General features: G+C 39.9%; 1 protein-coding gene across 1 annotated transcript in view; it reads left to right on the plus strand.

Annotated features, from left to right (window-relative positions):
• TTC39C (tetratricopeptide repeat domain 39C) overlaps positions 1-17,985 on the plus strand; it is a 92,958-nt gene that overhangs the window by 47,567 nt on the left and 27,406 nt on the right. The window contains exon 6 of the mRNA XM_058277563.2: positions 714-882. Within this exon, the coding sequence (XP_058133546.1) occupies positions 714-882 (169 nt within the window). The remainder of the gene's footprint in view (positions 1-713; positions 883-17,985) is intronic.

Consider the following 17,985-nt stretch of genomic DNA (forward strand, 5'->3'; position numbering starts at 1 on the left):
AAAGTAATGAGTTTGGATTAAGGACATTTAAAGTAATTTAGTTATTTGTTTGTTAAATTGAGTATTTTTTTTTCTTGGAGGTACTGGTATTGAACCCCAGACCTCGTACATATGAAGCAGGCATTCAACCACTGAGCTACATCCCCTCCATAAATTGAGTATTCTTGAAAGCCAGGAAAAGGACTCTTTATCTGGTCCTCTCCCTTATTTTAATCCAATTTATTATAATTTGTGTTGGTGGTCCCTGTATTTAAATTTGGATTCTGAGCTTATGACTTAACTTTTGTGAACACAAGGGAAAACAGCATTTTTCCTTTTGCAAGGACTAATGCTTTCATCATAAGGGAACCAAGAATTCGTGGTGACTGGTTACTTTCTCCCATTTGCTCATTGATGAGTATGGTGTAGAATTCAGAGATTTAAGTCAGTCATATCTTCAACGATCCCTTTAGAAGGCTCAGAAAAGCCAAATGCACCTGTTCCCTCATTCTGCCCTCTCTGATGGAAGAGAGTGTGCTGATTTTTATGTTGTGCTAAAGTTGTGGTTTTCTAAATATTGATAAAATGGGAAAAGATACTCTGATTTTACTTCTTCAAAGACTGCATAGTAAGCGATTTGGAAAGAGTTGTATTGAAAGAGCACATACTGATTTTAAAAATAGAAACGATATAATAAAAATCATTTGCTGTATGTATCTCTCCCTCTTCTTTAGACTAGCTCTCCTCTGGTACCACACTGTCGTCCGCCCGTTTTTTGCCTTGGATGGCAGTGATAACAAAGCAGGACTGGATGAAGCTAAGGAAATTCTTCTCAAAAAAGAAGCTGCTTATCCAAATTCTTCCCTCTTTATGTTTTTCAAGGGACGAATACAACGATTAGAGGTACAGTGCCTTCCTTGTCTTTTTAAAATAAAGCCTTTTGATGGTCAAATCTACCATTCTCGCTTGGGGACTGCTATCAGAAAGAGCCAGAATGTCACAGAGCTGAGGAACAACTTGTTCTTTTGCCTTCCATTGAATCATCGCTACGGAAGAATCTTCCAGGAACCCAGGATCTTAGTCAGTGACCTTCTGTTCAGGAGATGTGGGCGAACGGGCTGAGATTCCTGGTTGGTAATGAGGCATGATTGGTGGACTCTAAGCTAAGGACATATGAGCAATAGTGAGTCTCTTAATTAAAAGACCACAAAAACAAATTTATCTTCTCTAGAGTTACTGATAATTGGCTTATAAATTTTGATCTTGGCTCACAATTGATTTATATAGGAGTTGCTGCCTTAAATGTCAGGACAGTGTCAACTTTGAAATAATAGCTTTTATTTCTTTTTCATGTGCTTTCTTTGGCTAGGTAGTGTCCTAAGAACTTTATACACATCATTCCATTTAATCCTCAGAACAACCCTCTGATCTAGGTTCATAAGTGCCACCTGCATTTTATAGAAGAGAAAAAATGGACTCGGTGGAAGTTCAGACAGCGAGTAAGCGCGGGCTGCATCTCTGCGGAACAGAGGAAGCTCTGCCCTTTGGGGGATGTAGGCTCTACTTCTTTGCATCCCCTTTTTTATCCATTCATTCGAGGGCATGAGGTTTTATAGGAAAATGGAAATATTTCTAAGAAATGAATCATGTATATGAAAGGAGATGACTGTTACGCTAGGGACACCAACCATGTCCTGACCCATAGCCGATAGTGAAGCAGCTGAGGTTGTAATGGCGTCTGCCCCCCAGCTAACCGGGTGCTCTGCAGCCCAGTCGATGCCAGGAAAGGTAGCCTGGGCCGACCTCGTGTGAACCTGTGAAGCTCTTTGCCTAGGAAGGCTTTCGTGAACACTTGTTCATTATTTTGTTGTTGTTGGCAATGGATTATATATTCCTTCCTCAGTCAGCTTTGTACCTTCACGGGGTAAAACTCGAGTCTAAGTCTACATCTGAAGACTCCTTAGAGCAGTTCTCTTTCATTCTTTAAGCCCTTTAAATATGCAAGTTGTATTTTAGAGATTATACTAGTAGTTTATAGTTGAAAGATCACAAGACATTCCCCAGGATCTGTATTATGTAAACTTATGCCTGAGTTATTTTTTTTCTCATCATCTTGAAGATGTTTTTCTGTTCATTCAGGTTTGTGAGCCACTGGTTGTCTTCCCCCTTTTTTTCTTGCTATCTTAAGAACATAGTTTGGACCAATCTCTTGCTTAGTCAGGTCTGTCTGTCCTCTGCTCTTTCAAACCCAGAGTTATATCCCTACTTGCAGGGCAAGATGTTCAGGCTCCTAGTTTCTCTACTCCCTTGAGTTTGTGTGGGAGGACATAACATGGTAAAGTGAAATAGCAAATTGATTAAGCTTCTCACTTCAGCGACCAGTTCTGGAATGAAGGTTGGAAAGGGGATAAGTGCTTCCTTAGACTTACGTTTCTCTAAAGGGTAGGCATTATACATTTTGAATAGCTATGAACGTGAAAATACTAGATTCAGTTTCCAATGGTGATTTGCTAACTGTGGGTGAGAGACTAAAGTTTAAAATTGTGTGGAACATAATGAAGAGGTCCCATAGCATTAGACATTTATTAGAACTTTCTCCCTTTACTTCCCTGATTACTGAGGTCTCTAAGTTGGAGTTTGAAGCTGTCAACCATAAACCATGTGTATTGCCCACTTTCTCTTTTAATTTCCTTACCGTTTATGGACGTTGCCCTTCATTGTTTAGGGTCTAATTGGCCTCCATGTGGCAGCCATTGGTAGGATGGTTTCTTTTTTTTTTTTTTTAAAGATTTATTTATATTTATTTCTCTCCCCTGTCTCCCAGTTGTCTGTTCTCTGTGTTTATTTGCTGCATGTTCTTCTTTGTCCGCTTCTGTTGTTGTCAGCAGCATGGGAATCTTTGTTTCTTTTTGTTGCGTCATCTTGTTGTGTCAGTTCTCTGTGTGTGTGGTGCCATTCCTGGGCAGGCTGCACTTTCTTTCGCGCTGGGTGGCTGTCCTTACACAGCGTACTCCTTGTGTGTGGGGCTCCCCTACGTGGGAGACACCCCTGCGTGGCAGGGCACTCCTTGCGCGCATCAGCACTGCGCATGGGCCAGCTCCACACAGGTCAAGGAGGCCCGGGGTTTGAACCGTGGACCTCCCATGTGGTAGGTGGATGCCCTAACCACTGGTCCAAGTCTGCTTCCCAGGATGGTTTCTTTAACACGTCTGTTGTCATGGCCTCACTTGGCATCATCACAGTGAAGTCCTGTCCCAAGACTGGAGGTTGTTGGCACCTCAGAATGGCCCCTCAGACTCAGTGCTCTTTGGGGTGGCTGAGGCACTCTCCAGGCTATGGAAGGAATTCACCCTTCACTGCCTCTGCTTCCCACCGCTGTGCACTGCAGTACCCCCACTTCCAGCCACCTCCATCCTCTCCTCTTGGCCTCACCACCTGTCCTATCCTGGTTGACTTCTCCAATGTGACTGTGCTTACCCCCAGTAAGGTGGTCTCTTGCAGAGGTGCTTCCTGGCCTGCCAGCCGACTGCCTTTCTTTGCTGTGAGTTCCTCTGTCTCAGTGGGGTGTGGGGAGGGTCTCCCCTGTCTCAGTGGGGTGCAGTGAGGGGGTCTCAGACCTGTCGAGCAGAGCAGTCAGGAGCATGGACTTTGGAGCGGGACTGCTAACTTTGAACCTCAGCTCTGCCCTCTGCGAACTTTGTGAACCAGGGCAAGTTACTTAACCTGTTAGTAACTCAGCTTCCTCAACTGAAAAATGGAGATAGTAAAAGTACCAACTTCATTGTGTTGCTGTGAAGATTGAGTTAATATAGTACCTAGCAGGTAGTAAACAGTAGTGATATGATGTTTGTAGTTATTCTTACTGGGTGCTTAAGCCTGGAAAATTTGGTACCAATTATTTTTCTTTTCTTTCTTTTTTGAGAAAAAGAACTTGTTTTAGTGTTGAGGGCCATCGATAAAGCCAGGTCTTTGATGGACAAAATGGGTGTATGTTGCGAGGAGGGGTTAGCTATAAGTGCTTTAGGTCCTATACCTAAATTTCCATAATGAAAATAGCTATTAGGAAGCTGACCCAGGGGTTATACAGCAATCTCAATTTTAAATTTTGAATTAGTGGTTATGGTTTTGAATTTTTGTATTTCTTTCATTTTCATCTGGTTAAACTGGATTCATTAGTATTTTCCTTAATTATGTAAAAGAATTAGGGGAAAAGTGTAAATTTTAATATAGTATTTTTTATTTCTTTTTTTTTTCTTTAAACAATATATATTTTTCACAACTTATCTCACATTCAGTGAGGTAATATACTAAGTGGCAATCTACTTACTTCATAATATACATGTATTTCGTTTTAGAGAGAGGCTTTCATATGCATACTTTATGTGGTGTGACTACTAATATTCAATAATGAAACTGACTTATACTATTAGTCCTTTTATCTGTAATTAAATGCTCAAATATTTGAAAGAGAGAGATTACCTCTGAAGTCGATAAATATATTCTAATAAATATGTTGCTATAATGCAAAATTTCAAGAACTTCTATTTGAAATTGAGCTTGGGCCCATACTTTTTTTTTTATTTCCCACAAGTCTGGGCCTAGCACAGTCCTGGCCTTCCATGAATAATTATTGAAAGAATAGATGAGTGTGTTGACAGCAAATCCATTGAACAATGTGAGCGATGCCCTTTCTTAACAAAGAAAGAGATTGTGGTCGTCAGGGACTTCCTGCTTTTCTTGTGTGGCATCTAAACCTGTTTCTGAAGGCACTTCTCAGAAGAAGATGCAAAAATATCTCTAGCAATTAGAATTAGAAGATAGCCTCCTAAGGAGAGTACCAAATCAGATATTTAAATCCTGGTGTGCCAGCTAAAGAATCAGTTTCATTTTTTTAGAGTCACACCTTACGTTTCTAAGATATGACTACACAAACCTAAGTTAAATTTAAATCAAGTAAAAAGTAAATGAATTTAAAAGAGTCTCTGTGCTTGCTTCTGGGAGTATGGAGATGAGAGGGCAAGAGATCCTATATTCCATAAGTTCAACCTGGTAGGGGCCAATATATCCACTTCTCACACAATTACAGGTTTGTTTTATGTGAACAAAACTGAAAGTTTGTTCAAGACCTAGAGGCCACACTGCAGAAGCTGTAAACTTTGTGTGTGTATAATGCATATGTAATACACCTTTGTTATATCTACATTCAACAGATATACATAAAAATAACATATTGGCCTATTTGTCTTACCAGCAACTTGGAACTATAAATAAGGCACTAATGTCTTGGCTGCTTCAGTCTATCAGGAAAGAAAAATCAGGGGAGTAGATGTAGCTCAAGTGGTTGAGCACCTACTTCCCATGTACAAGGTCCTGGGTTCAATCCCCGGTACCTCCTAAATAATAATAATAATTTTTAGAGGTCAAACAGTTCTTCATATTTTAGTCAAGACCAGTGCCTTCTACCATTTGAAATGATTGATAGGGTCTTTGCTTCTGGAACCCTTATGTGAAGCTGCCTTGCTTATTTGTTTTTCCTTTAAAGAGGCAGCCCTCTCACTGCCTGGTCTGCTCATCTGGTTGGCATCCCCTACCCTTTATGCTCTCCCTGCTGATGAAGGTGCAGATGGGTGCAGTTTCTCTTTCCCAGGAGCACTGTCTGCAGAGACTGCTTTGATGGTTGACCCTGGCTTCACTGTCTTCATGTCCCCCTGGCATCCTCTTTCCTTCCAGGAGGGTGGGGGTCCTTATGCTTATCTTCTATAACCCTACCAGGTTCTGGGGAAGGCCTTTGCCACCTCTAGCCCAGCATGCATGTTCCATCTCTGGATCTTCTTTCCAGGTGGTCCTAAACAATGAGAGGTACCTTTAAAAAAAACAAAACAAAACACTAGTGCTTTCTCTCTGCATATGACAAAGATAAAATCACGTGTTGCCCGGGTGCTCCCAGAACAAGTAGGAGGTCTGAGTTGCTCTTTAGCCCATCAGTTCATGATCATGAGAGGGACAGAGAAGTGGACAGTGATCTCTAGGGATTAATTTATCAGAGAAAAGAGGGACGAGGGCCCTCAGAGATCACTGGGAGCCTTTGCCACCACCCTCACTCTCTGGGCAGTACCAACATGATCAGCGCTGTTTGGTACAGCCCTTCTCTGCATCTGTTGAAGGGCAAGCCTGCCTCCTGCATCTGAACAGCATGCTGTGTCAGCATGATGTAATGTTGCTATTTATAGGAGCAGGAAACAGGCAATGCAGGAAGAGAAAGAATTCCCTGAAGTTCTACTAATTGTCGCCTTCTCTTCCCCCATCCTATGTGGTTCTCTTCATTACTTCAGGCACCAAAAAGTAGGGTCAGCAGTCAGTCATAAGGTACAGAAAATGAGAGATTAATCTGGTGTAGGGGGAATGGAGGAGGGATTTGCCTTCACTTTCCTGCTAGGCAAATCTATGTGGCCTGGTTTAATGACTCTGCTCACTGGAATGAGAAGATGATAGTAACTCAGATTGCTAGTAACTAAAACTTACTTGCCATTCTTTTAACCCTACCTTTGCAAGCTGTTGGGCTGAAAAGCAAGTCCAAGGTTAACACCGATTTCTATTCCTAAGCTCACTAAGTGTGCCTAAGAGGATGAGCCTTCCTTCGCTTGCATCAGTCGTAGTCCTAAGGATAGGTGAAGTGCCTAATCTATTGTTAGGTGTCCTTGATATCAATATTGCTAAACCAATTCTGCAGCTTAGCAGCGTTCAGCCTGAATCACACGTAAGTGGGTTGTCAGGACGTGCACTTCTGTGTGATACAAGTGACAAAGGGGTGCTGTTATTTTAAGACACACACATAATAGTTTATTTTTAAGAAGCTAAGCAACTGCATAAAGATCACAAATCAGTGATGAATAAATTTTAAGCTGTTTTTCTTCAAATGATTTTGCCATTTTGATGAACACTTGAGGCTTTATGCAGTGTTGTTTACACATCTAATGTTTTCTTGTATTAACTTAGTCTGCATGCCAGCTATTTAGATTTTCATAGTGTTAATAATTGAAGTTTCCCCATTATTGGAAAATTGTTGTTTGGGTATTTCGCTATTTCCCTGTTATTTCCAAATGTTTTACAAATGTTACCCAACATTTCCCTATGATAGCAAGTACTGCAATAAATATCTTAGGTTTTTCTCCTCGAGTTATCTCTTTGGGGTACCAATGGTGTCATTATTAGTTTCAAGGAGTATGAACAGATCTGAAGGTCTTGTTATATGATAAGAGGTTATACTCAAGACATAGTGGGCCAGAGTAGCACTGTTTCTTATTTTGTGCATGGTATCCACAGCAGTATGCGTCCTTATACTTTCATTTTTCAATTTAATTTTATTTCTGGAATGCTGCAATTTAAAGTAATTTAAAATAGTTATTAAAATCTTATTGAAAAGGCACCATATTCATAGATCAGAAGATGATACTGGTAGTATTCCCCAAATTGATCTACAGAATTGGTGCAATCCTTATTAAAGTCACGCTGGCTTCTTGGCAAATACTGACAAACTAAAATTCACAAAGACCCTCAAGAGACCCAGAATAGCTAAAAAGAAAAAGAAAAAAACTTGAAAAGAGAACAGTAGTTAGAAGACTTACACTTTCTGATTTCAACACTTACTTTAAAACTGCAGTAATCAAGACAGTGTAGTACCTCCATAAGAACAGACAGATGAATCCTTTGTATTTATCATCAGTTGACCTTTGATAAAGGCATCAGTCAACTCAGTGGGAAAAGAAAATTCTTTTCAACAAGTGGTGCTGGGACAACTAGATACCTACATGCAAGAGAGTACATTTAGAACCCCCACCTCACACCATGCACAAAAAATAACTCAGAATGAGCCACACACCTAAATGTAAGAGCTAAAACTATAAAACTCCTGGGTTGGGCAATGGTTTCTTATATATGACACCAAAAGCACAAACAAAAGGAAAAATAGGTAAATTGGACTACATCAAAGTTAAACACTTTTGTGCTTTAATGGACACTATCAAGAGAGTAAAAAGACAACCCACAGAATGGGAGAAAATATTTGCAAATTTCGTCTGATAAGGGACTGTTCTTCAGAATATATAAAGAACTCTTACAACTTAACCAGGAAAAGACAAACAACCCAATTAAAAATGAGCATAGGAGCTGAATAGAAACTTCTCTAAAGAAGACATTCAGTTGGCTAAAAAGCACATGAAAAGATGTTCAGCATAAGTCACTAAAGAAATGCAAATCAAAACCACAGTGAAATGCTACTTCATACCCACTAGTATACCTGTATTCAAAAAGACATTAACAACTGTTGACGAGGATGTAGAGAAATTGGAACCCTCATTCCTTGCTAGTGGGAATGAAAAATGGTGTAAACACTTGGAAAACAGTTTGGCAGTTGCCTAAAAAGTTAAACATAGGAGAGTGGATATAACTCAGTGGTTGAGTGCCTACATCCCATGTACGAGGTCTCAGGTTCAATCCCTAATACATCCTTTAAAAAGTTAAACATAAAAATTTTTAAAAATTAAACATAAAATTACCATATGACCAAGAAATTCCACTTAATTATATACCCTGGAGAAATAAAAACACATGTCCATATTATTCATAGTTACCAAAAATTGGAAAAGAACTCAAATGTCCATTATCTGATGAGTAGATAAACAAAATGTGTTATATCCATACAATGGAATATTATTCAGCAATAAAAAGGAATAAAGTACTGATGCATAATACAGCATAGATGAACCTTGAAGACCTTAAGCGAAGCCAGTCAAAAAAGACCATATATTATATGAGTTCCATATATAATCATATATTATATGAAACCTCCGGAACAGGCAAATCTGTAGAGGCAGAGAATAGATTGCTTAGAATGGGGGTAGATGGGGGAGAGTATAGGGTGATTGCTAATGCGCTTATTAATTTATTTTTAGGTAATGAAAATATTCTAAACTTAGATTGTGGTAGTGGTTGTGCAGCTCTCTAATTACACTAAAATAATTGAATTGTATACTTTAAATTGGTAAATTTTATAGTATTTGAATTATATTTTAATAAAGTTTAAAGAAGTGTTACTAAGGAAGGGTATTTTCTATATTATTATACTGTTTCTTATTATTTGGATGTAAACTGATTCAACCAAGTTTAATGACTTCTGAGCATGAAACATTTTCTTTATATATTTGCCCAACTTCTAAATGGATAATATAGCCATTAGGATATTTATCATATATCTCCCCTATTCTATGTCTTTCACATTGGGAATTATCATTATACTTTATTGAGTAAAACATGAACATTAAATATATGTACATTACTGTTAGACTTCAGTTCTTCAGAAATAAGATTTCCTTCCTAAAATGGGATGTATAAACTATTCTATTTTTTTCATCATTAATTGGTATTTTAAAGACTGACTTAATGCATTTTCACTTCGTTCTGCAGGTCTGAGATGTGGGTATGATTTAATTCTGATCCCTACTGTAATTCAGGGATAGTAATGACTTTGAGTCAAAGATTATTGAAATAAATTATTAAAATAGATGGGACTTATTTTTGAAGTGTCTTTATATTTGACCTTTTTTATTTCTGTTTTTAACTTACTATTTCACAATTTTGATAATTGTGATTTTATAATATGTATTAAAAGAAACAAATATATCATTGCCTTTAAAATATATTTTATTTAGTATTTTTACTTATTCTCTCATATATATTAAATTATCAGTTTTTTTTTCTGCATATGTCTGTCCGCCCTGAGCATGTTCAACAGGAATCCAGATAAAATAAGTACATGCAAGTGTACATAGCTATTGTGGAATTAAGGAGGAACTATAATTGCTGCCTTCTCTCCTGATCCAGTGTTTTTTCTAGTACATGCTTTTATTTGCTAATAATTTATATATATATACATATATACATATTTAAATATGAATATAAAGGTAGATACGAATTTGAATGTGTTGGCGCTTGTTCTTATTAGGCTTTAGAAGTGCACCTGATTCTTTTTGTTCTGTGACACAGTTTATTTAGAAACAGTTTGATCCTTTTGAGGCTTGCCTTTTGCCTTTTTTTCTTTTTAATACATGCTCCCTCCTGTCAACCTCTGATATCCTCTAATCTGCTTTCTATCTCTGCACATTTGCTATTTCTAGTTCTTTCTTGTGAGTGATATACAACATTTATCCTTACATGCCTTGCTTAATTCACTGAACATAGCGTTTTCAAGGTTCTTGCATGGTACAGCTTGTCCATAACTTTTCTTTTTTTAAATTTTTATTATTTATTATTTTTTATTTATCCCCCCCGCCAAGTTGTCTGCTCTCTGTCCATTTGCTGCGTGTTCTTCTGTGACCGCTTCTATCCTTATCAGCGGCACCAGGAATCTGTGTTTCTTTTTGTTGCGTCATCTTGTTGTGTCAGCTCTCCTTGTGCGCGGCGCCATTCCTGGGCAGGCTGTACTTTCTTTCACACTGGGTATCTTTCCTTAAGGGGCGCACTCCTTGCACATGGGGCTCCCCTACATGGGGAACACTCCTGCGTGGCAGAGCACTCCTTGCACGCATCAGCACATGGGCCAGCTCCACACGGGTCAAGGAGGCCCTGGGTTTGAACCCTGGACCTCCCATGTGGTAGGTGGACACCCTATCCACTGGGCCAAATCCACTTCCTTACTGACTACTTCTTAAACATATAACTGAAAATTACTTCCAGATATATAAAAATGTATTAGTGTTTTTTATATTAATTTCTTCATTTTATGTTTCAGGTTTTGGATTGTCATGTTGATTTGAATAGAGAGAGATGTGGTTTTTTTTTCAATTTTTTATTTCTATTTTATTTCTAGGTTTCCTTAATATAGCTTGTTTTATATTTCATCTTAACACTTTATCATTGCTTATTTATTTGTTACTAGAATAGTGAAATGCTAACTTTCTGATGTAGGATTTGGTTGTTTTCCCTGAAGCTCTGTCTGTATTCTTTTCATTTTACATGAGAGTGTTTGGCGGGCCTAAAAGTTTAGTGTTATTGTAAATGTTCACTTTAGTGTTTCTTTTGTTGTTATAATTAATCCTGGGGGTGTAACTTGGTAACTCTGTGGTGCAGCCCTGTTCACAGGCCTAGCCCGCGTCCTCCTCCTGGCAGCACCCCGTGGGTGACGCTGTCTCCCTAACTCTGCTTCCCTCCTCCGTGAAGCGAGGCTCCTCGGGGCTCCTCCAGCCTTGTTCTGCTGTTGGGGTTAGAAGAGCTGGCACTGCGGGAAGGCAAGGGCTCCCCACAGAGCTCCCCACGCTCAGGGGTTCTGAGCTGGGGTGCGGATGACACCACTGTGGCTGCTGTTAGATCTAAAGGGGAAGTTGGCACAGTCCGCGCGCTGGGGATGGCGGGTGGGGATGGGGCCACAGATGCAGACCTTGCCAGGCCTGGAACACACAGACCCGGCCCCTGGGACGTAAAGCCTGTTGCTGCTCACAACTGGGAAAGATGCCTGGGAAATGGGGCTGTCTGGGATGATGCTTAAAGAGTCAGCAGGAGTTTGCAGGTAGAGGTCGGGGTACAGGGCAGTGGGTGGGAGTAAACCAGCCTACAGCCTAGGTTGGAGGGAAGGTCAGATACTGGGGAGATCTGAGCTCACTGCGGCTGGAACATTTGATGGGAGGAATGAGCGGAATAGTGGAGAATCTCCTTTCTCTTAAGAGGCTGGGTTCAGCTTGCCCCTATTTAATTGTGTATATAATGCCTGTGGATTGTTTGCCACCACCCTTTAGGTTTGTGGCTTTCGTTCCCCTTTTGTTTCAATTCTGCTTACATTTTTTGAGTCAAATTTTTCCTTACTATCAGGTTGAAAAGGTGACCTTAGTGTATTACTTGGTTTTTCTAATATTTTAAATATTAGGGTCACTTCCATACAGTCATTGTTCTCTTTTTTTTTCTAGTTTTCTAATGCAGGTCATTATACAGGGAACTCCCATGAGAGGTGACACTGTGCCTAGTTTTAGGAAATAGCTTTTTTACTTTTACCTGTCCTTTATCCAAAACTCTTCATAAAATTTTTTGTGTTCTCAAAGTATAATATCAAACTTCTCTATTAGTTTTTAAGGACTCTCTTAATGTTTAAACACTAATTTAAATGTGTGCATTTTCCCCCCCTAAGTTTAGGATACTAGGCCTTACTTCTTTGTTTTGTGTGTGTGTGTGAAGAATTTGTTAAATGTGAGAATATGACATTGCTTCAGAGCTTCAATTTTTGATGTACAGTGCTGTAGAAACAACATTGGACTAGAAGTCTAGAAATCTAGTTCTGGCCCTGGCTCAGTCATAAACAGTAAAAATATATTTCCAAATGGTTGCTCCTACATCAGATAAAAGAATGAGCTGTGAGATCTCAATCAAGCCAGTTGACCTTCTGTTACTCCATTTCTTTACTGGAAAGTTAAGGGGTTGGAATAAATCAGGGTTTTCCAATGCATCAGCCTTAAAACACTAATTTGATAAACTCTTAATATATGTTCCATGAAAAGAGATTCCATGGTCAGATAAATTGGAATATCCTGAGGCTTCTCTATAGGAGTTCTCAGACATGTTAGTTTTATGCCATGAATCTCCAAGGGGGAGCTAGAATATGCAGGTATGCAGTGTTTACTCAATTAATGTGACCAAGAAAATTCTCTTATATCAGTAGCTTGGGAGAATGGTAGGGTTCTCTTTGGGAAACACTACGCTATATAACTTTTAACATTTCTTCTAGTTTTCAATTTTTTTTACTTTGTGAATATTTGAAGACTTCTTGTTCACTTTGAAAGGATGAATTTTCTGATATATGAATTATATTATTAGTCTTCAAACTAGCTAGTATTATTTCTGCTTTTTATAACTTTGTATAGATTTTCCACCGAGCCCTTCTTTTCTCAAAGATTGGAAACCGATTCTTACCATTTTAGAAAACACTGGTTAAATCTTGTTTTGGTCTAAAGCCTAAAATTCTTAGGACTCTAAGTTTGGTGTTGTCTTGAACAACTCATTGGAAAAATCCCACATAGTATCTCACCTATGTGTGTACTTTGCAGAGATTGTCATTTAGTTCTGGGAAAACATTTTAATGCTCCTTTCCTGGTTATGAGTTCTATTTGTTTCTCTCATACCAGTCTGAAGTCATATTATATCTTCTCCATCTATTCTAGGTTTGTCTGTCTTGAGTTGCAGTCTTTTTTGAGTAGCATGACTGTGTTTTAGATTAGTATTTTCTGTATTTCCATGGTTATATTAGTCAGCCAAAGGGGTGCTGATGCAAAGTACCAGAACTCTGTTGGTTTTTATAAAGGGTATTTATTTGGGGTAGAAGTTTACAGTCACAAGGCCCTAAAGAGTCCAACTCAAGGTACCATAAGAGGTATTTTCTCGCCCAAAGTCAATGGCCACGTGTTGAAGCAAAATGGCAGGCAGTGTCTGAGAGAGTTCAGCCTGCCTTCTTTCCTCCTAAGGCTCCATGGTCCCAGCTTCTTCCCATCTCAGCTGTAGGCTGATATAAGGCTCCTCTGTCTTCCTGGAGCTCTAGCGCCTTGCAGGGCTCAGCTGCTCTGCTCTCTCCACAAGGCCACCTGTGAACTATCAGGTGAATGGCTTGGCTCTCTCTTCCTGGGGCTCCAGCATCAAAACTAAACTTTGTGTTCTCCTTCTCCGTGTATTTATTGTACTTCCCTGATTTGATTGAGCATCTGTTTATAGAGCCCACAGCTGTAGGCTAACTGTAGGCAAGGACTCAAACCAAGTTGCCCTAATGATGTGGTCAAATAAAAACCCTAATCTTGATTTAATAAAGTAAAAGTGAAACCTTTTAGTCTAATACAATCTAATGTGCCCAGAGGCACAGAACAGGTTACAAACACAATCCAATATCTACCTTTAGAATTCATAAATACTGAACTGCCACAATGGTCTTTGTTTTTCTGAGTTAATTTCACTGCTCTTTTTAATCCTTTGTCAGAATCTTTAACATAAGCACATTTGTTTTAAATTCAATGCTGTTTTTCATGTAATTTCCTTTCCTTAAATTTTAAAGAGCAGTTTGTTTGGTGTAGTGGAAAAAGCACCAAACTCATCTCAAAATGAGCTTTTTTGATGAGCTGGCCGAGCTTTCTGAGTCTGCTTCCTCATCTGTAAAGAGAGAGCAGTACCTACCATTGAGAAATGATGTCAGTCTTAAATAATGTAAAGCACACGGAGCTGGGTTAGAGCTCATCAAACGTCCCTTTCCTTGTTAGACGGAATTGTGCCTGAGTTGTAAATCCCATTAAAAAAACACTTTCCATCTCAAAGTCTGTCATAATGTGGGCCAAGAGACCAAGGAAATCTTACAAATGGTCCATTATTCAGTTCCTCTTCCTTTAGTGGTGGATTTAGTTACATAGCCAGTTTGTTAAAGGAGTTGCTGTCCATTCATGTGTAGGTGCTGAAAACATAACTGCTCTGTCTCCTTCTTTGCACATAATCCAATATTTATTACCTATGAAGTGAAAGGCTTTCTGAAAGAGACCAAGAGAAATAGAAAAAGTCCCCGCCCATGAGAAACTTTCCATCTAATCATGAAGCTGGCAAAGGTAACAGCACAAAACAATCAAAGGAAAGTGCCACAGGAAGGAGTGGTCATTGTGGTGGGTGTCTCTGGGGAGCTGGGCTCAGAGGAGGCAGGGCCTGAGCAGCAGAGAAACCACATATATGGAAGGAGGCAGGGCTGGGACACGGAGGTTCAGGATGTCCCTCCATAGTACAGCTCACGAGCTTCGCAGCTCAGCGGCTCCACCTCTGTAACAGCTGTGCGGCTTCAGCAAGGTATGCAGGTTGAACGAGTTGGTCCACGAAGAGTGCTTGCCCTCTTACCAGGCGTATGCTCCAGAGCGCCACACATTGAGCTTTTATGATGAGACCAAAATAAGCTCATTAAGGCAGCCTTCTCTATAGACTGTATACTTAGCTTTTCAGGCTCAGCATCGGAATGTGTATCCCCACCTAACTTGTTTTGTCTAAATTATGAGGTCTATTTGCAAACATTGCAAAATGCAAAAGTACATCAAGGAGCAGATAAAAATCTTGCATTCCAGAAGTAATTACTGTTGAGAGTTTTACTAGATTCCCGAGTATTAATGATAATTAGCATTCGGAGACCTATACTTTGTAAATACTTGTTTGTCATAAACTCTGGGGGAGTTCTTATGTCAGAAATTTATACAGACCTTGAAAAGACAAATGGAAATTCATAATCCATGAGGTATAAAAATGCATGTACAGTTTACTAGTCTGTGCAGTTTGTGTGGTCAGCAGTAACAAACAGTACATGCTGAGCTGGTTCTGCCTGGGGTAGGGCCTACTGAAATTCTCTGCCCTATTTTCTAGGAAATATGTTTCAGGGTCAGCATTATCTTTTGCTTATCTACTGATTCTCTTTGATGTTTTGTGTTCATATCAAATAGTTACTTTCTTTTATAAGGGGTTTTATTAATTAGAACTTTCAGAAACTACTTCTTTGATCCTTTACACTTGCTCAACGGACTCAGTTTAAATACAGAGATCTTATCAGCCATATCTCTAAAGACATTAATTTCCTCCCGTTCAGATTTCTGTCAGTGTCGCTCATTTCCTCTTCCCTTTTACATGGCTTCAGGGATCTTCCACTCTTCAGGTTTTCCTCCAGCCTCACTCCTCTGCCATTTGTCTTGCTGGTTCCTGCTCATCTGCCCAACCTTTCCCTGTTGGGATACCTGAGCTCTTGGACTTTTCTCTTTACTACCTTCCCTCATTCCTTCAGTGATCCCGTCCCCTGGCTGTCGATGTACCCTAGCGACCCCGACATTTATTCTCCAGGTCAGAGTTCTCTCTTGAATTCCAGACTTACATGTCGAATTTCCTGTTCAACATCTCCACTAGGCAGCTCATCAAGCCTGTTGTCTTGTCCCCAGAGCCGCTGTTTTCCCACAGCCTTCTGCATACTGCTGGATGCTAACTCTGTATTCCTATGCCAGAAACCCTGGAGTCATCCTTGACTTTTCTCCTTCTCCTTCCTTCACACCTCATATCCAAAGCATTAGTAAATCTTCATTTCTCCTCTTCAAAATATAATGGACAGACTACTTATTTCTACCCATCCTGGACCAGCTCCAGTTACCGTGTATTTTTTCCTCAATTGTCCCAGTGCCCTCCTAACTGTTTCCTGCTTTTACTTTGCCTGTACCCGACACAGCAGCCAAAGTGATGGTGGTCAAGTTTATCACATCAAGTCTTACATCTATGCAAAGCCCTTAAATACTTCCCTTCTCATTCACTGCAGAAGCCCAGGTCTTGACAGTGGCATACAAGGCCCTACATGAGCTGGCCCCCTGTTGCCTTTGCAACCTCCTTGTACTCCCCCCACCCCAAGCCCCACTGCACTCCTGCCTCTCTGACCTTCCTTCCTCCAACATACAGGGCACATTCCCACCTCGGGGCCTTTGTACCTGTGGAGCCCTGCCTGGTACCCCCCACTCCCCCTGCTCCTTCAGGTCTTTGTTTAAAGTGACCTTCTTTGGGAGTTCTTCCTTGATGTGGCATTGAGCATTTCAGCCTCACTCCCACCCCTGAACTCTCTACCCCCCCACCTCATTTCCACCCAGAGAACTTTTCCTCTTGGGACTACTGTGTCAAGTATTTTCCTTATTTGTTCACTGTCTCTCTCCCTTTAGGACGAGAACATAAGCTCCATGAGGGGAGGGACCTTGTCTGTTCGGGTCATTTCTCTGTCTCACTTGCTTAGACCAAGGCTGTTAGAGTTCAGGGTTTGTATGTGTGTATAATGAATGAGCACTTCGATTTCCTGCTCTTTCTCACCCATTTGTTCTGTGTTGGTGGTTATGTATTTGTAGTTGCAGATTATTGTCAGAGTAAGAACAGTCATATTCATGGCATGTTGAAAAGTTCCCCTAATTATGCAAAATTCATTGATTCCTTGTGCATAGCAGGAGTAAAAACTCCACCAGAGTCTTTCTAAGCAAAACTCTAAAACCAAAAATATTAAGGAAAACTTTGATAGAAATTGATCATAGATTGATCAAACAGTTGATAGACAACATGATACAAAAACATCTTACAAAAACATGATAAAGTTTTAAAATGAAGGAAAAAAAAACCTGGGGAAAATGATTGTCTAAGCATTAGAATTCTTAATAAAGGAAGAGCTCTCATAACACTAGAACATAACAAAAGGTTTAATATAAATATATAAAAAGAAAAAGAGTCAAAACACCTAAACAGGCAAGCCATAAAATAAGATCTACAAAGGACTAGTAACATCTGATGCTCACAGTGGAACCAAGGAAATGTAAACTAAGGTGACATAGGAAAATGTTTGACTAATATTAAAAATATTCATCCATCATCCATGTGGAATCTAAACCCCCTCCTGATGTAGAGAGGGACTGGACATAGCCATCCCAGGTCCACAAGATGGAGGAATAGAGTATGGATTAGAGTGGACTTACTGGTGTGTTGCTGGGGAAATACTATGATTAGTAAGGGAAGAAATTGTAGTAGTGATGTGGAGAGGGTGGCCGTGGTGGCTGCTAATGGTCGGGAGAGGGAAGAAGAGATATGGTGTGGGAGCATTTTCAGGATTTGGAGTTGTCCTAGGTGATGCTGCAGGGACGGATGCTGGACTTTGTGTGTCTTGTCGTGGCCCAGTGGGTGGCCTGGGGGAGAGTGTGGACTACAATGTGGACCACTGTCCATGTGCTGCAGTGGTTCTCCAGAATGTATTTGCCGGGTGCAGTGGATGTGCCACTATGATGGAAGAGTTTGTTGATGTGGGAGGGGTGGTGTAGGTGGGGTGGGGGGTATATGGGGACCTCATATTTTTTTAATGTAACATTTAAAAGAAAAAAAGAAGAAAAAAAAGACATTCAGCTTTGAAGAAAGTATAAGGAAGTCGGCCCCTTATAAACTGTTGATGCATATGTAAATCAA

This window comes from Dasypus novemcinctus, chromosome 16 (genome assembly GCF_030445035.2).
Source record: "Dasypus novemcinctus isolate mDasNov1 chromosome 16, mDasNov1.1.hap2, whole genome shotgun sequence".
Taxonomy (NCBI): Eukaryota; Metazoa; Chordata; class Mammalia; order Cingulata; family Dasypodidae; genus Dasypus; species Dasypus novemcinctus.